At 31.4% G+C, this 23561-nt stretch overlaps 1 protein-coding gene across 1 annotated transcript; it reads right to left on the bottom strand.

The window, feature by feature from the left end:
- Positions 1–763: 763 nt before the first annotated feature.
- LOC140059392 (N-acylglucosamine 2-epimerase-like) lies at positions 764–21634 on the bottom strand. Its single transcript, XM_072105285.1, has 5 exons — positions 21464–21634; positions 2442–2666; positions 1834–1915; positions 971–1285; positions 764–831 (listed from the first exon to the last, which is right to left on the bottom strand). The coding sequence occupies exons 1-5, from the start codon at positions 21632–21634 to the stop codon at positions 764–766; spliced, it is 861 nt and encodes a 286-aa protein (XP_071961386.1).
- Positions 21635–23561: the final 1927 nt, after the last annotated feature.

The raw sequence follows: 23561 nt of genomic DNA, 5'->3' as shown, positions 1-23561 counted from the left end.
CTATCTATTAAGATGGTATATTATATTCGATAAATTGTAGGCCTACATTAAATATTTATTAAAATATTTATAAAAATATCACATTTTAATTAGATTTCCTTCCGCTATGAGTTCTTTTAACATTTGTATACACATCATAAGACAGCGGGGAACATGGAAACATCCTAAAAATAAAACAAGAGAAAAGTTAAGAGAGCCCTGCTTTTTTTTTTATGTACAATTGCACCAGAGTCATTATATAAAATGTTAAGACATTTTAGCTACATGTATCTAAAAATCACATGACGCATGTCAGCCCTTTTGTGTCCTATCCATTTTCATTAGTACTGACATAGGAAACAATATAAATAAAATGTTGATTTAGAGTACCTTTAAATGGTCCACCTTTAAAGTCCATTGAAGGACGTCCTTCTCTGTCTAAGTAACCATACCATTCCCCGTTACTGCTATCACTAAACTAAAAAATTAAATACAACCACTGTGTATAGTACTTGGTAGCAAAACATATTAATGCTGATGGGAATGACTATAATAAACAACAAATTCAACCCAAAAAATAGGAATTAAGCAATGACTAGATAAACTTAATTTATGCTTCACTACATTAAAATAGGGACATAACGATAACTTGAACCTTATTGGACATTTATTATCAAACTAAATTTGATCAATTTCAAAATTTGGTAAATAATTACTTGATATAGTGACGTTATTAGAAAAATTAAAAGACATTTTAGACTTGCTGATGTTACAATTTTTATGTTTAAGTTCTAGGTCCTGGTTGAAATTGAAAGCTCTCTTCAAATAACTTTCCAAACACCTTCTGAATGTCTATGTTAAAAATGCCAAAAGAAATAAAAAGAAATAGTTAATGCTTTGCTGATCACAGAATCATAGAATACTACCAGGGTTGAACCCAAGACCCAGAAATGATATAAAGGAATATATTGAATTTACCAAGCTACAGTACCACTTACATGGTTCATCGAATAATCAAATATTTTCTCAAATGCATCAAGATACTGCACATCTTTTGTCTCTTTAAATGTCATCAAAAACGCAATTAACGCCTCGTTGTGCGGCCACCACAGTTTCATATTCCACTCCAGCTGTGTTGGAGATATGCCATCAGCATCAAGAAAACTGAATAACCCACCGTTTACATCATCCCAGCCATGCTTGAACGGTTTTAGAATGAAATCCGTGATTGCAGATTCCTTTAGATTCTTGTTATTACTTTTGACTGCATGCTGTAGCAGAAACCATCCAGTTTCTATGGCATGACCTACAAATAATTCATTATAGGTATACAGTACTGTATTGCCAATAGTAAAGACAAGTATCTTTACACCATATAGTACCTCTGGAGATTTCCCACACTGTGTTAGTGTTTTTATGGTTCGTGGCCAGGTGTGTGTAAACTCCAGAGGCAATGTGAAAGGGTATGATTGCAACTCCAAAACAGACTAAACTAAATAAACACTATCTCACACACTACAAGACAATAGAGCCTATGAATATTGTGTCATAGATCATTGTCTGGATAAATTGGCCTAGAAATCAAAAGAGAAAGTACATTCCAAGGTCTTTTCATTATTAATGAATTAATTACATAACAAGTTCTTGTATGATACTAAAGTGGTGATATTTTATTGTAGAAGGTAAAGTGATCAGTCAAGATTGTAATACTATACAACTCGATTGTTTCCTCTATGAGCTGCCAGTAATGCCTTGCAGACATCTCCTCGGCTTGCTCAAATAATACAGGAAGGAGTTGAAAAGCTGGTGTTTTTAAATTTAGTATTACATAAAATAACTTCATATGCTAGGTACCTGGATTTATCAATCTTCCTTGTGATCCCGGCAGCTCGGTTCCATCTGTTCTAACATACTCTAAAACAACACTGCCCTCACGCTGATGTGAAAGCAAACATGCAAAAACAGAAATAAATCAAATAATAACAACAAAATGTTACAGAAAACATATTTAAAATTAACTATGTTGGTGACATAGAAAGTTCAATCTGAAAGATCCTTATGCAATGGCCACATGCAGTAACACTGAAAAAAGAAAGTGAAATTTCAAGTTGGTAAATATGATGAAATAAACATAATTTTAAAATCCTAGTCTAGCAAAGTTGACTAAACATTGAGTTTGCCCCTTTTTGGAGAAGAAGAAAAAGATTGTTTTCCACCTTACAGAATCACATGACTGAAAATACTGTGATTTGATTGGATTAGTTCAAGAACATCAGCAAACTAGTTTGTCAAGGTGCATAGCCTAAACTTCTGGAAACTAATTCTTGGCAGTCTGTCATAGTTTGTTAACTGGTCTACAGGTAAACTTTGTAAAACTCAAGTTTGCAAACTAAAGTTTGCAATTGTAGACAATGCTTTATATAATTTAAAGAAGACTATAGGAAGACTATCTTTGATATTACCTGTAAATGTTGTAAGGTTTGTTCAACACTCCATTCTAACAAAGGGGCATATTTTCTCTGAAGTTCAACATCATCCCAGCAGACCTCATCAACCAGGTTAAAGAAGATCATTGCCACAGCTAGAGCATTTGTAGGAGGTGAACCTGACAGTTCTGGTCTGCCTAATTCAGTGTTGTCCCATCTTGCCCAGTGTTCAACTTTGTCCAGCATTTTTACTGCTTCATCCTATAAAACAATGAATCTTTCAATATTTATTTTCAGTATTTGCAGTAGTTGTAGGTGTAAACCAAAGCTAAACCCCTAAGCTTCAAATAAGAATTAGTTTATAATCAGGATAAATTATAAAATAGTTTATCCATCCTGTAATTGGCGAGTTAAACAAATGGTTGCATATTATATAATAAATGGATAGCCACGAGTAAATATATTGTGGTCAGCAAGGCTTTTGAACTTAAAATATTTCAATACTTTTACATCATTGTATAAAAATCATATTATATTTAAAACAATGAATAAGTTGTTCATAAATGCCAGATTACAGTTGTTTTATTAGTTTATGGCTCTGGTTAAGTAGTAAGTAATTATTTTATTTTCCAAACACTCGTAAAATACATGAATTATGGAGAAAAAAAAACATTATATGCATTGTATGGAAGGAGAATATTTAAGTTAAGACAATAACTTTAACTGAGTTAAAGCGTTCTTTTTCAATTTTGTTCTATATCGTATTTTGCACTAAATTAATATCAATCTATTATATTTGGTTATCCGCACTTGGAAGATAACCTCTTGTTATTGCCACGATCTTTTTTTTTCCTTTTATTTATTCTTTCTTTCCACAAATTTTGTTCGCAACATAAGATTGTATAACTTTGTCAGAAGATTGAACTCTATTTGTAGATGTGCAAGAAACTTCGTTATATGACTTTAGAGTCGAGTAGCATAAGTTACGCACGTTTTTATGAATTTTGCGTGTTTACCATATACCATATACCAATTTAAATTGAAACTTAGCTAAAGTGTAATTTATATCATGTGCTAACTTTCTGTGTAAAATTCTATACAAATGTAAGTCAATTCTTTGTTTACTAAACTTCATTTTCGATTTAAATTACTGTGTCCCTGTTGAAATCTTTTTTTTTAGCATGGAATCTGTGATAGTGTAAATTATTTATTAACAGTATTAATTGTAGACTATTTTTCTATTTATTATCTACTAACTACTGTATTTGCTCATTTTGTATTGTTTAACTATTGTACATGTTGCTTGTCCTTCAGGAAGTTTATGAAATAACATAAATAAATAGCATCTGTAATCTGATTTTATGGTGATTCAGGAAATTATCTCATGAAATGGTACTGGTCAACAACATTTAAGAACCATTAAAACCAAGAACACAAAAAAAAAAAAAAAAAACTTAACATGCACCAATAAAAGGAACAAAACACAATTAGAATTACATAAACCTCATTCAATTTAGTATCAATTAACGGATGTGTATTCAATTTGTTATAAGAGTATAAAGAAGGAAAGCAAAGAGGTGGAATGACTATTCCAAAATTAGTACATTAATTGTAAAACCAATCGATTCTGTGAAAAACCATTTTGTGGTAAATATTAGAATTATTTTTGTTTAAATCCACATTTTGCTAGAGTAGACTAGGCCTACATGTATATGCTTCAGAATTAAGAACTTTCTAGGAAATGTAATTCTCTATCTAACAATAATATTTGTATTGTCTTCCTGAAGACATTTTTAGAGAGTTTTCCTTCCAAGTGGAAAAATAAATATTAGAAGACTTTACAAAAGTGTAGCCAAACTATTTACAAACTACCAAAAAAATATTTGGAATTATCATCTATTGTAAACAAGTGGAATTGAATTGACTAAATTTTAACTTTATTTGAATATTTTTGTTGTGTTAGTCTAATTATTTGTATTATTACCTATACCTACTTTACTATTAAATATTTTTAAGTGATAAAAAAATAAAAAAATGTTGTGATATTCTGTAAGTTAATTTACATTTTCTTACAGGGCTTAAACTTTTTAATTTTACCAATTCTGCAAAAACCATCAAAAATGGATACAGAAAATGTCAATAGTTTTGATTACTACAGTATTTCATTGGATTATTATTATTATTATTATTATTATAATAATTTTACAGTGAATTTAACAATACATCCGGTCAGTGTTTATCTCACAAGTATAATTACGGTTGCAGGAATATTGGAAAACCTGTTTGTTATTTTTGCTGTCTGCTGCAATCATCAACTAAGAAAGAAATCTAATGTTTTGCTTGTCAACTTGGCAGTTTCTGACATACTAAGTTGTCTTGTTACTTTATTGTTTATGATAATAAGGTATTTTAATCCAGGTGTTGGAATTGTAACTGTTGGGATATTAATGATGAATAGTTCATTAATATTTGTTCTTGCTGTGAGTATTGAACGTTTTATAGCTATTGCTGCTCCAATAAAATACCAACAATTTGTTACAAAAAAGAAATTGGCAATAGTGTGTATTTTTTTATGGATTTTAACAACAGTTTTAGTATTGTTTTTCTTTATATTTATTGACTTATATTATCAGGTTCTGTTTACTGTGTTCTCTTTGAGTTTTATTTTGACCATTATTATTGGATTTGTTTATATTTTTATGTACATTATCTTAAAACATAAAACTAACCAACTCGCATCAGTTACTGCTAGATCTGCTAGACAGGCCAGATTACGATCAGTATTTATCACATTTAGTATTCTACTTTTTTCACTGTTACTCTGTTTACTCCCAACCCAGTTGTTGACAATATGTTTCCTTACATCATATCATTGTGACTCATTTGAATACTCTTCCTATCAGATTTTTTTACCGCTTCTGATGATGAATTGTGCTTTAAATCCCATTGTATATTGGTGGCGTATTACCGAGTTAAGAAATGGTTTTAAGCGTGCTCTATGCTGCTTTGCTTCCAATCCTGAACCTCAAATTAGAACCATTGAAATAGTTCAAAGGGATCATCATGAAGAACAAAGAGTGTAATAAATATAAAATGGACAATATATATGAGTGCCTAAAATAAAATAATACGTACGATAATTAAAATATACTTTCTGTAATGTTTATATATATATACTTTCTATTTCTAAAACATTTTACTATAATACTCATTTTTTCAAAGTTGGGCTGTAAATTTGTAACGTTTTCTGATTCAAAAAGGCATTTGAGCTTGAATTTTAAAGCATTGTATAATATACAGTTGTATAAATATATATATTATATATTGTATATATTACAGATGTAGTGCTTTAGTTAATATTTCTCTCTATTTATATCATTTCTCTCAATGTTTATTTATTATATATTTATGCATGTGTAAATATTACTCAATTTAATAAATGATGTGTTTTATTAAGTATATTTCATGCTTTTTTCCAGTGTAAATCAATCATTTTATTATTTGTGTATTTCATAATTATCAAGAATAATCTTTTTTTTTGATTATGGAGTATTTGATATTTGTAACAATTTTTTGATAATTTTGTAGATTCTTATTATGTTTTGTATTGTTTAACTTTTTGGGACGTTTATGAAATAAATATTAAATAAATAATATTATATTGTCATGGTATACTTGTTTATTTTGTGTTAAATAGATTGGATTATATTCTCATCAGTCGATTATAAGTTAGTTTTTTCTTTACTTCTTTACTTTATTTCTATCTAATAACTCAACTATTGTATGGTTTATGTCGTAGAATTTGTTTTTAAAATGACTGATTTTGCGACATAAATTACAAATGGCCAAAACATTGAAAGTAGATTAAACTTAAGATATAAGGTTTCTTTTAAAGTCAAACAGGATTAAACAAACAAATTAATGGAGCTACAAACACTGACATATCCAGTTCTACACAATGTATCTGGTTTATTAGTCTTCAGAAATTGGAAAGCAGATATATCAGAATACCAAAATGGTTGCCTCTCTATTAGGATAGGTGGTGGTTAACATGCTTCCCATGGTCCAGGTGCCAGAGTTGTAACTCACGACTCATTCAACTCTACTCCCTAAGCCTCAAATGAGACTTAGTTTATAAGCACGATAAATTATGAAATAGTTTATCCATCCTGTAATTGGCGAGTTTGTTCTTCATGTTGGATGTGTATGAAATGAAAAAAAAAAGCACCGACTGTACAACTCTCTAGATAAACCAATGCTAACTTATAATTTCATCATGTGGGGCATCACAACAGATTATAACACAAACTAAATACATATCACAGAAAGCAACTTCACAGAATTAATATAGCAACTTAAAATATCTAATAAGAAATTATAACATATGTGACAGTACACATATCCTTTATTCAAGATTATTCCTTCAAGATTGCAACTTCTGGGGCATTTTCTAGAGAAAAAGACGAATTATTGTGGTGAGCAGTGTTTCTCTCTCTTGATATTGTGACCTTAGGACCTAAATAATCAAACTAATCTTAGCAAACTAATAATCAAAATAATCTTTACCAAACTAAATTTTTAATAAGATTTAGAATAAAATAAATTGCAAGTGGAGGAACTCCCAAAGGAAGCAGAGATTCCAGAAGATTTCTCAGTGGAACATCATGTGTACATCAGTCTACAATGAGAGTTATTCTGACATTTAAACTTTTTCTAAGATGTTAATTTCAGTATTAAACAAATAACATACTAGAAATCACAAAAATGTAAAAACTTCTATCATTTATAGAGTACACAAACGTGAAAGAACAATCACTCTTTTATATCAATACTTCAATTAATACTCTTTACCTCCATAAAAAAATTAATTTTTTGAAATAACCATTCTATGAAATGAAATGTGAAGTCATAGTGTAATGGATCTTAATGTGAACTATGTATGTTATAAAAACTGCAGAAATTTTGAAAACAAATGTCACAACAATTAGTGTCCAAATGCTCAAAAACACAATTTGCACATACAGTATGTGCTTTGATTAAACATCATTTAGAATAAACTCCTCCTCGAATAAATGCCCTGGGGCCTTTATTTCTAGGAATAAACCCCAGCCACATGCATATATATATATATACAATATTGTATTACAACACCTTTCTATTTGTAGTAGAATTCATTGATTGACATTATCTAAAATTTACCAAGCATTTGGATACAATTTTTACTGTATTTTATCACTTCTTGATATTAATGGTGTTCATTTGAATATAAATGTTACCATATTACATCCAAAAAATAAACGTTTCCCCGAACAAACGCTTCCCTCGAATAAATACCCCCCTAAAAATCTTCCTGAACAACATGGGGCGTTTATTTAAAAAAATATGGAATATCTTCATAGAATTTGTTAAAACAAGGTGCCCTTATAAGGACATGTATCATAACAAATTTTATGGTTTAACTATCCCCTCTTTCAGGCTTTCTTTTGAAAATTATAGGTGCAGGCCCGTATCCAGGGGGGGTGCGTTGGGTGCAGACGCACCCCCCCAAGTCCCAAAAGGTCCACTATTTCCTCGGTTGGTATTTTTTCTTGTCTTGTTTAACTAAAGACAATATCATTATATATATACAAAATTTACATTATCAATGGTATACAAACAAAAATATGCTAATATAAAAGGAAAAAATACCGGTAATTAAATTACGGAATCTGAACTGACTACAAACTCGATGTAAAACATGCGCAGTCGATCATGTGACGACAAGCAATAGCTTAGCACTTCATGTACGCGGTACGCGGTAAAGTGTTTGCTGGAGAAATACAGACAACTTAACCGGCGGTAAAGACGTGTCTGGAAATACAGACACACGGGTACTGTTTGTCGGGGAATATAATATACAGTAAAAAACGTTCGCGTTCACTTCCTATAGCTTCAGCGCCTAGAAAACCACGACGTTCCATTGACCGTGAGAGTACGTCAGAGTGATATTATGCACTTTTATGCATTCATTATTGCCAGGGATCTAACTTACTACTAAACATTAGCTAGGTACGCACTTGTCTGGCGGTATCCCTTTGTACGAATCATTCAACGTTGGGTCGAGACGCGTGATATCAAGTTTCATCCAGGGACCAAAATGTGTAATGTGTTATTTTCCAGGCGAAGTTTACCGACGGTTACGTCGTGTACTGCGTCGACGTACGCTACACTACAGCAAAAACGAATTATGTTAATTGTTCGTTTGTTCACCAATTTTTTAATTTACAAGTAACCTTCTGTACCGTGGGGCACCTAAAATAAATTTTTAATCAATTACTAAACAAAAAAACATGCCATTTTCGCTTAGCCAACATTAGCTATAGTTATTACATTTTCAATATCCTGTATGTCATGAATTTCTCACACCTCGGAAGTCCAGATGGTACGCATGCATACACCTGGGAGGAATAAACTTATTTCCCCGACTGAAAAAGGTCTACGCTTGCGTTTTTTAAGCCTCTAGGCCTGATGTTTCCAAAGTATAAAATGCAATTTTTTCAGAAGACCTGCAGCTCTAGTTTTAAACATTTTCTTAGCTCAGCCCCAACAATAAAGCTGGTCATATTTCGAAGAACAAGAAGTACATTTTCCGGGACCTAACATCTCTATTTTTCAAACATTTCTTAGCTCAGTCACAACCCATGATAGGGACTTATATATTTTTGTTCATGTTTTGAAGTATAATAAGTCCAATTTCCGGGACCTCCAACTCTATTTTTCTAAATTTTCTTTGAACTTTTATTTTTTAAATTGAAAAATATGGATTGAAACAGTCATCGCGCATCGTTTTTTTGCACGCAGTATTTTATTTATGCATTATAAAAAATGGAAAAAATGGCTACCCTAAATCTGATTAAAAAGACCTCAAATGACGCTAGAACGCGTTGCTTCCGGGGGCTTCGCCCCCTGGACCCCCACCGGGGGCCCTTGGCGGCCCCCTGGCCCTCAGCCTAGTGATGCTCGCTTCGCTCGCATAGCCCCCTCGTCGGGGAATGTAGCCCCCGCGTCGGGAAGATCCTGGCGCCACCCCTGCTGAGTTGGCCTCATCATGAAAGCGTTAAGTTCTGGTGTCCATTGTTCAACTAGCCCAAGCCACAACAGAGAGTCTTAAATCAGTCTTTAGAACGTCAAATAACGCAAATTTTTTCGGCCCCTGGACCCTGACCGGGGGCCCTTGGCGGCCCCCTGGCCCCCAGCCATTGTTGCTCGCTTCGCTCGCACCCCCCATCATAAATGCTGCATACGGGCCTGAGGTGTGCTACAAATTGCACTCCTCAATACATGCAGGGGTTCTGTAGGTGTGCTGTTTGTATTTTGGTGTGTAGAAGTTGACCAAATTTAAGCATGTTGTAAATCAAGGGCAGTTTAGGAGTGTGTTAGTTGAGTGATCGCACTCGCTCGCTTTAAAAGACAAGGCCTGCTGTCAGGGTAAATGATCAATTGACAACCTGGTGTGAAACAGGGTTGTTTACTTTCCCCTGTACTTTTCAATATCTTCACAAACAGCATTGTAAATGATATAAGGAAACTAAATTGTGGTATTCCATTACCGGATACAAATATAGATCTATTATTGTATACTGATGACATTGTGATTCTTGCTGAAAATGAAAATGCTCTCTAGAAATGTTATACTGTAATCTAAGACACAACTTACACATTTCCGTACTAAAAGTAGGGAAAGGACAAATATAAAGTTTAACTGTTGTAATTTTGATATTGAAGTAGTTAGTTTACTATAAGTACCTAGGAATTATGTACAACAAGTTTTTAGATTACCAAAAATCAGCTAAGAATCTGGTTGTGTCTGCATCTCAAGCTTTGGGTTTAATCATTTGAAAAGTTAAGGCTCTTGGCGGTATCAATTTTAATTCATTTACCAAACTGTACACCTCCACCATTTGCCCAATTCTGAATTATGGTGGTGGTGTCTGTTTTTTTTTCTGAATTCTCTCCAATTAATTCCGTTTTTTATCGTGCTTGTCGTTTCTTTCTTGGTGTTGGGAAATACACTCCGAATGATGCCCTACTAGAAGACATAATTTGGGACCCTCCAATTGTGCTCCAGATGCAGTCCATTGCCAGATTATGAAATCGCCTTGTAAATATGAACACAAAAAGATATCCATATAATGTGTTTCTTTGGTCCAAGCAACTTGCTGATAAAATATAAAAAAATGGTGTTTTAATGTTTTTAATTTATTCTCTAAAATGGAGTGTGATTCATTGTTAAATGAAGATACAACCACTCGTAATCTGGTGAACCAAGTTTATAATGCATCAAAATCCTTTATAGAAACCTGTTTTGAAAAATGGATAATAGAATAAATCCAAATGCTCGCAATAAATTGCGTACTTACCGATCTTTAAAAAATACCTTTGGAACAGCTAGTTATGTAACCACTTTTATAAAAAAATGTAAAAGATGGGCCCTGGCGCTTTTTAGATCTGGTTGTGCACCAGCCAATGAAATTGGGCATTATAATACACCAGTTAATGAGAGGAAATGTAGTCTGTGTAACTTGAATTGTATTGAAGGTGAACTACACTGTTTTATGGATAATAACTGATCTCATTTATTCAACTATATTAGCCGGCTCAACCCATCCTTTTCAGATCTAACAAATTTAGAAAAATTCAAATTTTTAAAGTGTGATGACAACCACTGTTCTACAGTTGCTAAATATGCCTATCATGCTTTCCTTAAACTAGTCCATTGTTTTTAACAAGTAATTTTTAACATATTTATTTACATATACAATATTTTTGTTTTTTTCTTTCTCTTCTTCCTCTTCTACTCAGAAAAAAAAGAGAAAAAAAAGAGAAAACAAACAAATGGGGTTTGGTGTAGTAAGTCTGTTTAACATAGTTATTTTATATATTCACTCATAAGCTAGAATTCTTTAATATTAGAAAACTGTTAACCATTGTATAAATAGTTTACCTTTGTCAATTTAGAAAATAAATAGTCAGAAAAATTAATTGTCAAATACCTTTTCCTAGAAATTATCAAAACAAGGTTTCCTTGCACTGATATTATCAAAAGTTGCATTAGAAGTTGCTATACATTACAAAATTACGATGATGTTTATGTTATACATCATTCTTCACATCCATTTCCTCCAAAAATAAATATTAAATCTTGGAAACCAGAACAATTTTCTGAAATATTCTGATCATATAATATTATAGTGCTTTATAATACATTATAGTCTGACCAAAAGCATCATTTCATTTTGTACTAGCATTGGCGACACCATTCAGTTGTCCTGTCTTAATAAAGGAATACAGAGAGTAAATATTTAATATATTAGGAAGATTAAACGAGACTTACCTGTAAGTTGAAGTTTGATCACTATTTTATGAATATGTGAGTGAGGTGTAAACTGAGATCCCGAAGCGCACGCGCACCCTCATACTTTAAATCAAACATGTCCAGAGTAATAATTTGCAGCGATAAGTAAATATATGATAACCTGCATTGTTCTATAATATAATTGTTTTACTTGGGGTAGATCTAGAAAGCTCAGATACCTGACTTTTCTAGATCTAGAAAGCTCAGATATCTGAGTTTTCTAGATCTAGAAAAGTCAAATATCTGATTTTTCTAGATCTAGAAAAGTCAGATATCTGAGTTTTCTAGATCTAGAAAACTTAGATATATCTGACATCTGAGATGAAGTGGAGCTGTGGCTTGGTGGTTATGATGCTTGGCTACCAATCTAAGGGTCCTGGGTTCAAGTCCTGTCATATATCAGGGTTTTTTTCTCATGACAATTTACAACTCCACTCCCAAAGAGTACTTAATAAGTAATAATAAGTCTTTGTTTATGTAGAGCATCTTGTGTATATGTTTGTCTTGTGAAATTATTAAATAGTTTATCCATCCTGTAATTGGCGGGTTACTCGCTGTTGGATGAGTATGAAATAAAATAAAATAAAAATAAAAATCTGAGTTTTCTAGATCTGAATTTTCTAGACACCCCTTAATGTGAACTATAGTGTAGTAGCAACTACTTCCTGTGAAAACTGCAAAAATTCTCAAAATTTAGAAAACAAATGACACAAGCAGTGTCCAATGCTCAAAAACACAATAAACGCCCTGCTTTGAATAAACTCCATTTAGAATAAACTCCATTTAGAATAAACTCCTCCTCGAATAAATGCCCTTAAGCCTTTATTTATATCCAGACATAAACACTCGCCACATGCATATACAATATTGTATTGCAACACATTTCTATTTGTAGTAGAATTCATTGATTGACATCTATATATAAATTTACGTAAGGGCAAAATTCGGTAAATCGCGCCTTATTTCTAGAATGTTTACTCGATGGTATATAAAGTTGGTTCGTACTTTCGGTACTGATTTTAACCACCTGATGTAACCCTGTTTACTAATTAAATTGAGTTCGATAATTAGTTATTGACGATTAAAACGAATTTAGGTTCAACGATTTGCCCCAAATAGGGGTGTTTTTCGATCGTGGTATACACTTTCTAATGGATGTCCGTCTTAAAAAATACCCGCAGACAATAATACGAGGATGCTTCGCATTTTCCTATCTCCTCCTACGATAATTGTTTTTAATGGCTGAAAACCGGTTGAACAGCTCGAGTACAGCATCATAATGTTGAAGACAGGCCGATTTTCTTTAAAAAATACTATTTTGATAGATTTAATATACGTTTATACAAATGTATTGATTTGCGATGAATGGAACATTCCAATCTCTGTTCCACAAGTGTCTATTCCCTCAGGCGTCGTAAAGGCAAGTACTTTATACTCATAACAGAAATTCGATCCATTTTTTTTTTCAATCTGTGCGGCAGAGGTTGGATATACATTTTTTTTAAACGGATAATGAACTAGCGTTTTCACTCGCCGTATATTATGTACACATCTTTATTATTGCAGTTAAACCACTCACATCATCACCCTTCCCTCACTGGCATGAGTAGCGTTGTAAAACCAGTAGAGGATAGGGGGGATAGGCCTACGGTACATCACATGCCCTAAACGCAGAACAACTTTGGTGGGTAGGGTAGGAACCAACTTAAGTATGAATTGGCTCTAAGAAACAATTGAAAACCATTAGGCCTACTAATTAAGTTGAGTTAGATAATTTAATATTTATTGACGATTAAATCGAATTTATGATTTTCCTCGAATAGAGGTGGTTTTCACAAATTGTTTTACATTATATAAACATATACACGTCGTAGTGATGTATCGTTTACATGTACTGTACTATTTCAATCGACTAGGACGGTGATAGTTTCAACAAAGTATTAAATCGCAATGTTTTACTGTGTTTAGTTGTATTATTATTTGTAAAACATGAAAACAATTAATATTTCGTTACTAAATGGATAAAGAATATGTTTAAAAATTGTTCCTCTTTGCACCCATCCTCTTCCCCATCCCTCAACCCTATTGTTTAAATTTGACCTAAACAATTGGTCTCATTTTGTGACAAGTTTCTCTTTCGGAAGTAATTCCCAGGGTACTAATTTTACAGTACATAAATCACAGTGTCTATGTATTCATTCCTGTAAACGACATAATTATTATGTATTACTGTCCTGAGGTACGTACATTTGAAATCGCCAGTTTTTTTAACGCTGAAATTATTATGTATTCGAGAACCATCTGTGGGCACGACCTAGATGGTACGCGAGCGAAGCGAGCGTACCATCTAGTTATCTAAATTTACCAAGCATTTTGATACAATTTTTACTGTATTTTATCCCTTCTTGATATTTTATTGATGTTTATTTTATTGTAAATGTCACCATATTACATCAAAAAAAATATACGAACAAACGCTTCCCTCGAATAAACACCCCCCTAAAAATCAAACTATCAAACCTGTTAGTGGCGGTAATTATCGCTGTTGGTTTCGATTGAAAAGAAAAACAGAAATGAGAAAACTTCCTGAACAACCTGAGGCGTTTATTAAAAAAAATATGGAATATCTTCATAGAATTTGTTAAAACAAAGTGCCCTTAAAAGGACATGCATCATAAAAAATGTTATGGTTTAACTATTCCCTCTTTCAGGCTTTCTTTTGAAAATTATAGGTGTGTTACAAATTGCAGTCCTCAATACATGTAGGGGTTCTGTAGGTGTGCTGTTTGTATTTGATGTGTAGAAGTTTACCAAATTTAAGCATGTTGTAAATCAATGGCAGTTTAGGAGTGTGTTAGTTGAGTAATCACACTGGCTTGCCTTAAAAAACACTTAACCTTACTCTTAACCTTGCAAGATTACAATAATATGTTTCAATAATGTCATACTTGCTGGTACACATTTTCTATGGTAGAGTTTCTCGCCATCAATAAATTTATTATTGGCGGTAATTGTAGAAATCATAAAATATTAAAATGACCTATACATAGTCCGATTTCGTTGTTACCAGTATTCGGAGACACATTAAGTTTGTCCATCATACCAAAGAGCATTGATAACAAAGTTTATATGCATTTCAGTTCTATAACACATCCCTGAAGAATATTTATCAACATCTGAATCAACCAACTCATCATGGGTAAATATGAGCATATAGTTGTAATATTCAGTTTTACAATGTCTTACTTTTTAACTAATTTTGAGAATTGAGAATAGCTTTGTTATTTCCTAGTGTAACTTATTCATTATTAATTTCTAACTATTTGGAAATTAAGTAAGAAAGTAAACCAATTCTAGTATGTACTTATTGTTATTTTGTTAAAAATTATACATTTTCTTACAGATATGCAAGTTCTTTTGAATTTAACAGATTTCAATTACGTTGATAATTACATGGAGGAAATATACCTCCATGATTATTCAAACAATCATATCAATGAAAAGTTTTATGATTTTTGGGAAATGGAAATAAGTCAAATCAGTACTTGCTTCACATATATCATTATGGTTGCAGGAATATTGGAAAACCTGTTGGTTATTTTGGTTGTCTGCTGCAATCAACAACTAAGAAAGAAATCAAATGTTTTGCTGGTCAACTTGGCAGTTGCGGACTTATTGATTTGTTTTGTTACCTTCTCAGCATATGTTAATAATACACAGGGTTTTGATGGTTCAGTAATAGTGGAAGAAATAGTAATGATGAATTTTTCCTTATTATTTTGTTCTTGCTGTGAGTATTGAACGTTTCCTAGCTATTGCTGCTCCAATAAAATACCAACACTTTGTTACAAAAAAAAGATTGGCAATAGTGTGTTCTTCCCTATGGGTATTAAATATATCTATTTTTTTTCCTATTACAGTTGGAAAATTATATTTTGATTTATATGTTTTCAGTCTTTTCACTTTGACCATCATTATTGGGTTTGTTTATATTTTTATGTACATTTACTTAAAACATAAAACTAATCAACTTACATCAGCTACTGCTAGATCTGCTAGACAGGCCAGATTACGATCAGTATTTATCACATTTAGTATTCTACTTTTTTCACTGTTTTTCTGTTTAATCCCAACCCAGTTATTGTCAATATGTTTTGTTAAGTCAAACGTTTGTGACTCGTTCACTGAGTCTTTATGTCAGATTTTTATTCCACTCCTGATGTTGAATTCTGCTTTAAATCCCATTGTATATTGGTGGCGTATTACAGAGTTAAGAAATGGATTTAAGCGTGCTCTATGCTGCCTTGCTTCCAATCCTTCACCTCAAATAAGAAACATTCGAAGAGACCATGAGAATGAAAATAGAGTGTAATAAATTAGAAATAAAATTAAAGTCACCATATAAAACAATTGATAAGTTCTGTAAAAGTAAACGGTGCTTTCTAAATATCTTTTTAATACTTCAAACACATATAATATTAGTAATTTCTAAACCTGAGTGTAACTTGTTCCAGATTATATCAAAATGGTAGCCATTAGTAAATATATTTCTTAAGTGTCAGCAAGACTTTTAAACTTTAATTTTAAAATGTTAAAATCTTTCAATAAAAATCATATATTTTAAAACTATGAACAATTTGTTTACACAGAACGAGTGCCAGATAACAGTTGATTGTATTTAGTTTAGACTGTAGTTAAGATTTGGTTTTTAAAAAATTCTATTCCATATTGTAATAATTAGCACTACATTGCATTTGTATTTATCTGAATTATTTAATATATGAATAAAAAATATTTAATAAATGTATACTATCTTAAGCGTACCTTGTGGCTTATGTTATTTGTAATTTTGTCTGTAAATTGGATGCACCATTGAATGTGTGCCACCGATGATGATTCCTATGAATAAATAAATACTCACCTTAAACTGTTGTACATTTATATTGGTACATGCTGTTATTTCCTATCTATAAAAATTGCCAAATGACACAAAGTAATAATATATGCTTTGCTGCAAGCATTGTGCAAATATTATAGTTAATGGAATGCTAAAGTCAGCTGTAGACATCAGGAGCGAGATGGGTGTCACGAAAGCTCAGACCACGAAAGCTCAGACCCCCTAAGACCTAAGATCACGAAAGCTAAGACCCAACACCTAAGATTACAAATATTTATCTTTCGCACCTGCCTTGTATTTTAACTCCCAACATTTATTCTGAATACCACACCTTAGAATTGGCACTTTCATGAAAAAGAATCACATAAAAAGTAACAAATACATTTTTAAATTGATGATTTTACAGACGTTTTTCTCGCACACAAAATGACTAGCCTACAGTTAGGCCTACCCCATGGGCCATGTTCAATGTTTTTGTTTCTATAGAACGTCAAAAGAGCAAAAATTATATAGAGGGCTGAAAACTCTGTGGAGTCCATCTACAGTGTGGATGGAACAATGTAAAATTAAAATTGTAATGATAATAGTATAATCATGCAAGTACAAAGAAATAAATACTGGCAAATAAATTTTAATTTAAAAATCATGATAAGTTTTTTTGTTTCGTTTTCTTTCTGTTTTTATACTTGTACTATTATTGTTGCTCTTTTGGCGCTCCATAGAAACAAAAACATTGAGCATGGGGAGCTCGAGGAGTTACATTGTCATTACAGTATACAAAGAAACACATCTGTAAAATCATCAATTTAAAGGATTTATTTATTTGTTATTATGTGTTTCTCCTTCTGAAAGTACTTATAAGTCCTAATTTTAAAGTGTGGTGTTCAGGATAAAGTTAGTCAACAAATTTGGAGTCAAAATACAAGAAAGGCAGGTGCGTAAGAAAAACATCCTCTGAAGCAACAAAATGGAGTAAATATATACCAACAAACAACCCGTCAAGTTTGTTTGTTGTAAAGAAAAAATATACATTTACTCAACGGGCGAAAATAATGTGAGTTTATCTATGTTTTGCGGTAGTATTAAATTATATTTATGGTAATAAATGAAACCTACTGTGTTTAAAATTATGTATGGATAAACAAGTATTGTTTTTAAGCTGTAGTATATCTTAGTATTTGTAATCTTAGGTGTTGGGTCTTAGCTTTCGTGATCTTAGGTCTTAGGGGGTCTGAGCTTTCGTGGTCTGAGCTTTCGTGACACCCGGAGCGAGATCTCTGAAACCCAACTGTGGTCCAAATTGGAGGATACACTGCATCATGGAATTGTAACTATGTTGCATTACCTCCTCTGCTTTATATTTCTATGATACATTTTGTATATCTATTTTTTTTGGTTCTTTTTTTGTCATTTATTGTAATTGTAATGCGTCTGTCTATGTTTTATGTTTTATGCTCAGGGACTACAAAGACAAGCCACTTTGGCTTCTGTGTGTCTTGACCATAAACTATGTAATCTATCTGTTGATGTTGAATATAAAATATTATAGGAAATGTGATTCTAATTAAAAAATTAGTAAGAGTGACCTATATTATCATCATAGTCTGGCTGGAAGCATTATTTTGTTAGCTACCAGCATTGGTGATACATTATGCTTGGTAATCTTAACATACTATAGAGCATTGATGAAACAGTTATTCCTGGTCAAAGAAGAATTTTGAGTGATAAATTGAAGACTTAAATCTAACAAACTTATGGATAAATAATAATAATAATCATTAATATTATTAGTAGTGTTTTTTTTTTTTTTTTACGATTGAGGATAGCTAGTTATTTTCTTAGTTTACCCATTACTAATTTGTAACTACTTGACAATTGTAAGAAAAAAAATATATAAAAACAATTTTTCTTACAGATATCCAAAATACAACAGATTTTAATTGCTTTGATTACTACAAACCAATGAAGTATTATGACTTATTTTACATTAATAAGTCCAATCAGTGTTTATCTCACATATATCATTATGGCTGCAGGAATATTGGAAAACCTGTTGGTTATTTTGGTTGTCTGCTGCAATCATCAACTAAGAAAGAAATCAAATGTTTTGCTTGTTAACTTGGCCGTTGCTGATATATTGCGGATACGTCACACATTTGTGAAACTTTTGAGCAGATCCCCATTTCATAGTCGTAAGCGTATTTGTGTTGACGAATATCACCAGTCATATTCGTAACTACAAAACGAGTATAGTTTTTGATCTATTTTGCACATTTTGCATTTGAATCAGGAATGATTCATGATTATAATATAATTATAGATTAAAATGCCAGGTCAATTTTGATAAATAGCAGTTTTTAAAGTCCTCACTCGCTTTGATGTTACGCTAGGCCTAGGCAGCCAAGTACCAAGCAACACGTATCTGCGGTTCGCTCAGATTTACCGCAGTCATATTTTGGACGGCGCCCTCAATATTTCGTTGCCATGTGAAACAGATTTTTACTGGCTTACGAAAAACGAATACGTGTGCGTGACGTATCCGTTTTCGTTATCGTATTCGTAAGATTGCGAAACCTCTCTATTATTATAGCATTTCATATTCATTCATATGTAGATGATACTTTTGTATTTTTGGGGATATTAATTATGAATTGTTCATTGTTGTTTGTTCTTTCTGTGAGTATTGATCGTTTTCTAGCTATTACTGCTTCATTAAAATACCAAAACCTGGTTACGAAAAAGAAATTGGCAATAGTATGTACTTTTGTTTGGACATTAATAGTTTTATGCTTAATTTAAATTTTTGGCAGTAAAGTCCCCGGATTTATTCTCTTCATTGCTGTGTTAGCTGTAAGTTTTATACTGACAACCATTGTTGGAGTTGTTAATATTTCTATGTACATTATTTTAAAACGTAAAACTAACCAACTCGCATCAGCTACTGCTAGATCTGCTAGACAGGCCAGATTACGATCAGTATTTATCACATTTAGTATTCTACTTTTTTCACTGTTTTTCTGTTTGATACCAACCCAATTACTATCGATATGTTATATTAGATCAACTCATTGTGACTCGTTTGCAGAGTTTTTATATCAGATTTTTTTACCGCTTCTGATGCTGAATTCAGCTTTAAATCCTATTGTATATTGGTGGCGTATTTCCGATTTAAGAAATGGATTTAAGGGTATGCTATGCTGGTTTACTTCAAATCCTGAACCTCAAATAAGAACCATTAGTGTAAGTCAAAGATCTAATGTAGAAGAACAAAGAGTGTAATATATTAGAAATAATACATTCACATAATAATGTCAGTAAATCAAACAGTGCTATGAAAGAAACTTTAAATATGATTGAACTATGGCTAACTATATTTTACTTTATATAATACTAATAAATAGACTGTAAGTATAATGGTAGCAAATGTACATATTTCTTTGTGTCAAAAAGACACTTGAACATGAATTATTAAAGTTTCAATACTTGTAAAGCATTCTATCAAAATTATTTATCATCAAATTATGAATAATTTTTGTACATAAATGGCATATCACAATAGGTATTCGTTTAGGCTGTAGTTAAGATTGCTTTTTCATTTTATACTCATATCTGTGCTTTGTAGGTACTTTAATAAAATAACCTCTGTTTATCCACTTTGCTCACCTTTTTCTGTACATTTAATATTATTCACTTTTGTATGAATAATAGTTCACTCTCCTACTGACAATTTGTCATTATTGTTGATCTAAATGAGTCAATTGGGGTAAAAATTGGTGAAAACGTTTTGTTTAATATTAAATCATTTAAACTGTTTGTCAAAGTCATGTTTATATCATGGAATTTGTCTAGTGTAAAGTTGTTATTACTTTATTAATGATATAAAATAGACAATATTATTATTATATATTTTTATCAAAATATTGTATATTTGGCCTGTTGTTCAGGAAATTTATGAAATATAAATAAAACTTAATAACATCATCAACTTTTTAGACATTTTTATTGCTAGTGTCTTATCTTATATACTTGCTGGTACACATTATCTAATACATACAATCGCCAATAAACTATAATGGCAGTAATTGAATGCTAGAAATTGTAACATTATAGGAAATGTGATTCTATAATATTGCTATAGTAGATGAATTAGTTTGTTAACAGTAACAGCATCGGCAACACAGTTTTTACCATGAAGTTATTCGCTGCGCTACAATATATATAAGCATTGGGAGTCTTTTTAAAAAGTCACTTAAGAACTTTATGGTGAAACTGGAAAAAATTGTGTTTTTATCAACATTTGGATCTAGCCAACTTATCATTGGTAAGCTTATGAGCATGTAAATTTCTTTATTTTCAAGAAAAAATGATCTATAAAGGCCAACTTAGGCAGATGAGCAGTAATGGTAAACAGTAGGTGGAAAACAAAAATATAGAATCTATGTTATTTCTTATGACCATGTACAAAAAAATGTAATGTTATTTTTAGTTGAATTATAAATTTTCTTACAGATATGCGAGTTCAGTAAACTATACTTACATCAAACTACTTTGCTGAAACTAACTAAGAATGAATATTACATGGATTTCAAAGATAGTAGACTTAACTTTTACAAAGATACATCCAATCAGTTCTTTTCTCACTATTATCATTACGGGTGGAGGAATATTGGAAAACCTGTTTGTTATATTGGTTGTCTGCTGCAATCATCAACTAAGAAAGAAATCAAACGTTTTGCTTGTCAACTTGGCAGTTGCTGACTTACTAACTTGTCTTTCTATCTTTTTGTTCATGATTCTATTTTCTGTTTTGTCTTTTTCTTCAATTGGTTTGGTGGTATTTATAGGGGCATCAATGATGACTTCTTCACTATTATTTGTTTTTGCAGTGAGTATTGAACGTTTCATAGCTATTGCTGCTCCATTAAAATACCAAAACATTGTTACAAAAAAGAGATTGGCAAAATCTTGTATTTCCTTATGGATAATAACAGTATTCAATTGTTTGTCATATATTTATGTATTTGGTCTGAGTTTTACTTTGATCACAATAGTTGCATTTGTTTATATTTCTATGTACATTATTTTAAAACGTAAAACTAACCAACTCGCATCAGCTACTGCTAGATCTGCTAGACAGGCCAGATTACAATCAGTATTTATTACATTTAGTATTCTACTTTTTCCACTGTTTTTCTGTTTGATACCAACCCACTTATTATCCATATGTTTTATTTTTTTAAGTCACTGTGACTCCCTTAAGAATTTTTATCAGATTTTGTTTCCGCTTCTGATGATGAATTCTGCTTTAAATCCCATTGTATATTGGTGGCGTATTCCAGAGTTAAGAAATGGTTTTAAGCGTGCTCTATGCTGCTTTGGTTCCAATCCTGAACCTCAAATAAGAAACATTCCAAGAGGTCAAGGAGGTCATGAAGATGAACAAAGAGTGTAATAGACTGGAAATAAATCAAAGACACTAAACGGAACAATTTAGAACATTATTAGAAATGATAGCCAGTTTAAATATTTTTTAGGTGCTAGCATTGGTTCAATAATTTAATTCTATACAAATTTGCCTGTTAAAATCCTATTCTAAAATTTTTTTTTATCATGGAATCTGTGATAGTGTAAATTATTTATTAACAGTATTAATTATAGACTATCTTTCTATTTATTATTAACTATTGTATTTGCTCATTTTGTATTGTTTAACCATTGTACATACATGTTGCTTGTCCTTACAATAATAAAAAGGTACCAGCATTGGTTCAACCATTAAATTTTATACAAATGTTTGTTAAGTCAATTCCTCGTTTATTAAACTTAATTTTCAATTTAAATTACTGTTTATCATGAAATCTGTTATAGTGTAAATTATAGATTATTTTTCTATTATTATCTAATAACTATTTTATCATTTTGTAATGTTCAATTTTGCTTGTTCTTCAAGGGGTTTATGAAATAAAATAAATAAATAGCATTTGTAATCTGATTTTATGGTGATTCAGAAATTTATCTCATGAAATGGTACTGGCTAGGCATTTGACCTTTGACAAATAGAAAAGCATTTTGCTTCAACAACATGGAAGAATCATTAAAACCAAGAACACAAACAAAACTTCAAATGCACCAATAACAGAAGCAAAAACACAATTACAACTACATAAACCTTATTCAATTTAGTATCAATTAACAAATGTGTATTCAATTTGTTATAAGAGTATAAGGAAGGAAAGCAAAGAGGTGGAGTGACTATTCAGAATTAGTACAATATCAAGTATTGTAAAACCACTCAATTCTGTGAAAAACCATTTTGTGGTAAATATTAGAATTCATTTTTTTTTTAAATCCACATTACTACTTCCATATAAAGATTTCATGGAACCATGTCAGGTCAAGTTTAAATTTTGAATATCGAATTGTGGCAAGAAAGAATAGTGTTTTTTGTTTGTTAAAATGGCTTGTCATTGGACTGTCCCCAGTAACACAAACTTCACCTAAACAGTTGCAACATCAAAGATTCCAAACACAATTTTGCCAGAGTAGATTATATGCTTTAGAATTAAGAACATTCCAGGAAATATAATTCTAACTATCTAACTATAATATTTGTATTGTCTGCCTGAAGACAGTTTTAAAGAGTTTTCCTTTCAAATGGGAAAATAAATAGCGGAAGACTTTGCAAAAGGGTAGCCAAACTATTTACAAACTAACAAACAAATATTTTGAATTATAATCTATTGTAAACAATTGGTATGACAGCATTTTATTGAATTGACTAAATTTTAACTTTATTTGATAGAAGATTGAATATTTTTGTTGTGTTAGTCTAATTAATTGTATTTATACTTATACCTACTTTACT

This window comes from Antedon mediterranea, chromosome 9, assembly GCF_964355755.1.
Source record: "Antedon mediterranea chromosome 9, ecAntMedi1.1, whole genome shotgun sequence".
Lineage (NCBI taxonomy): Eukaryota > Metazoa > Echinodermata > Crinoidea > Comatulida > Antedonidae > Antedon > Antedon mediterranea.
Note: the sequence above shows the minus strand (reverse complement) of the source record. Positions and strands in the feature narration are given on the sequence as shown.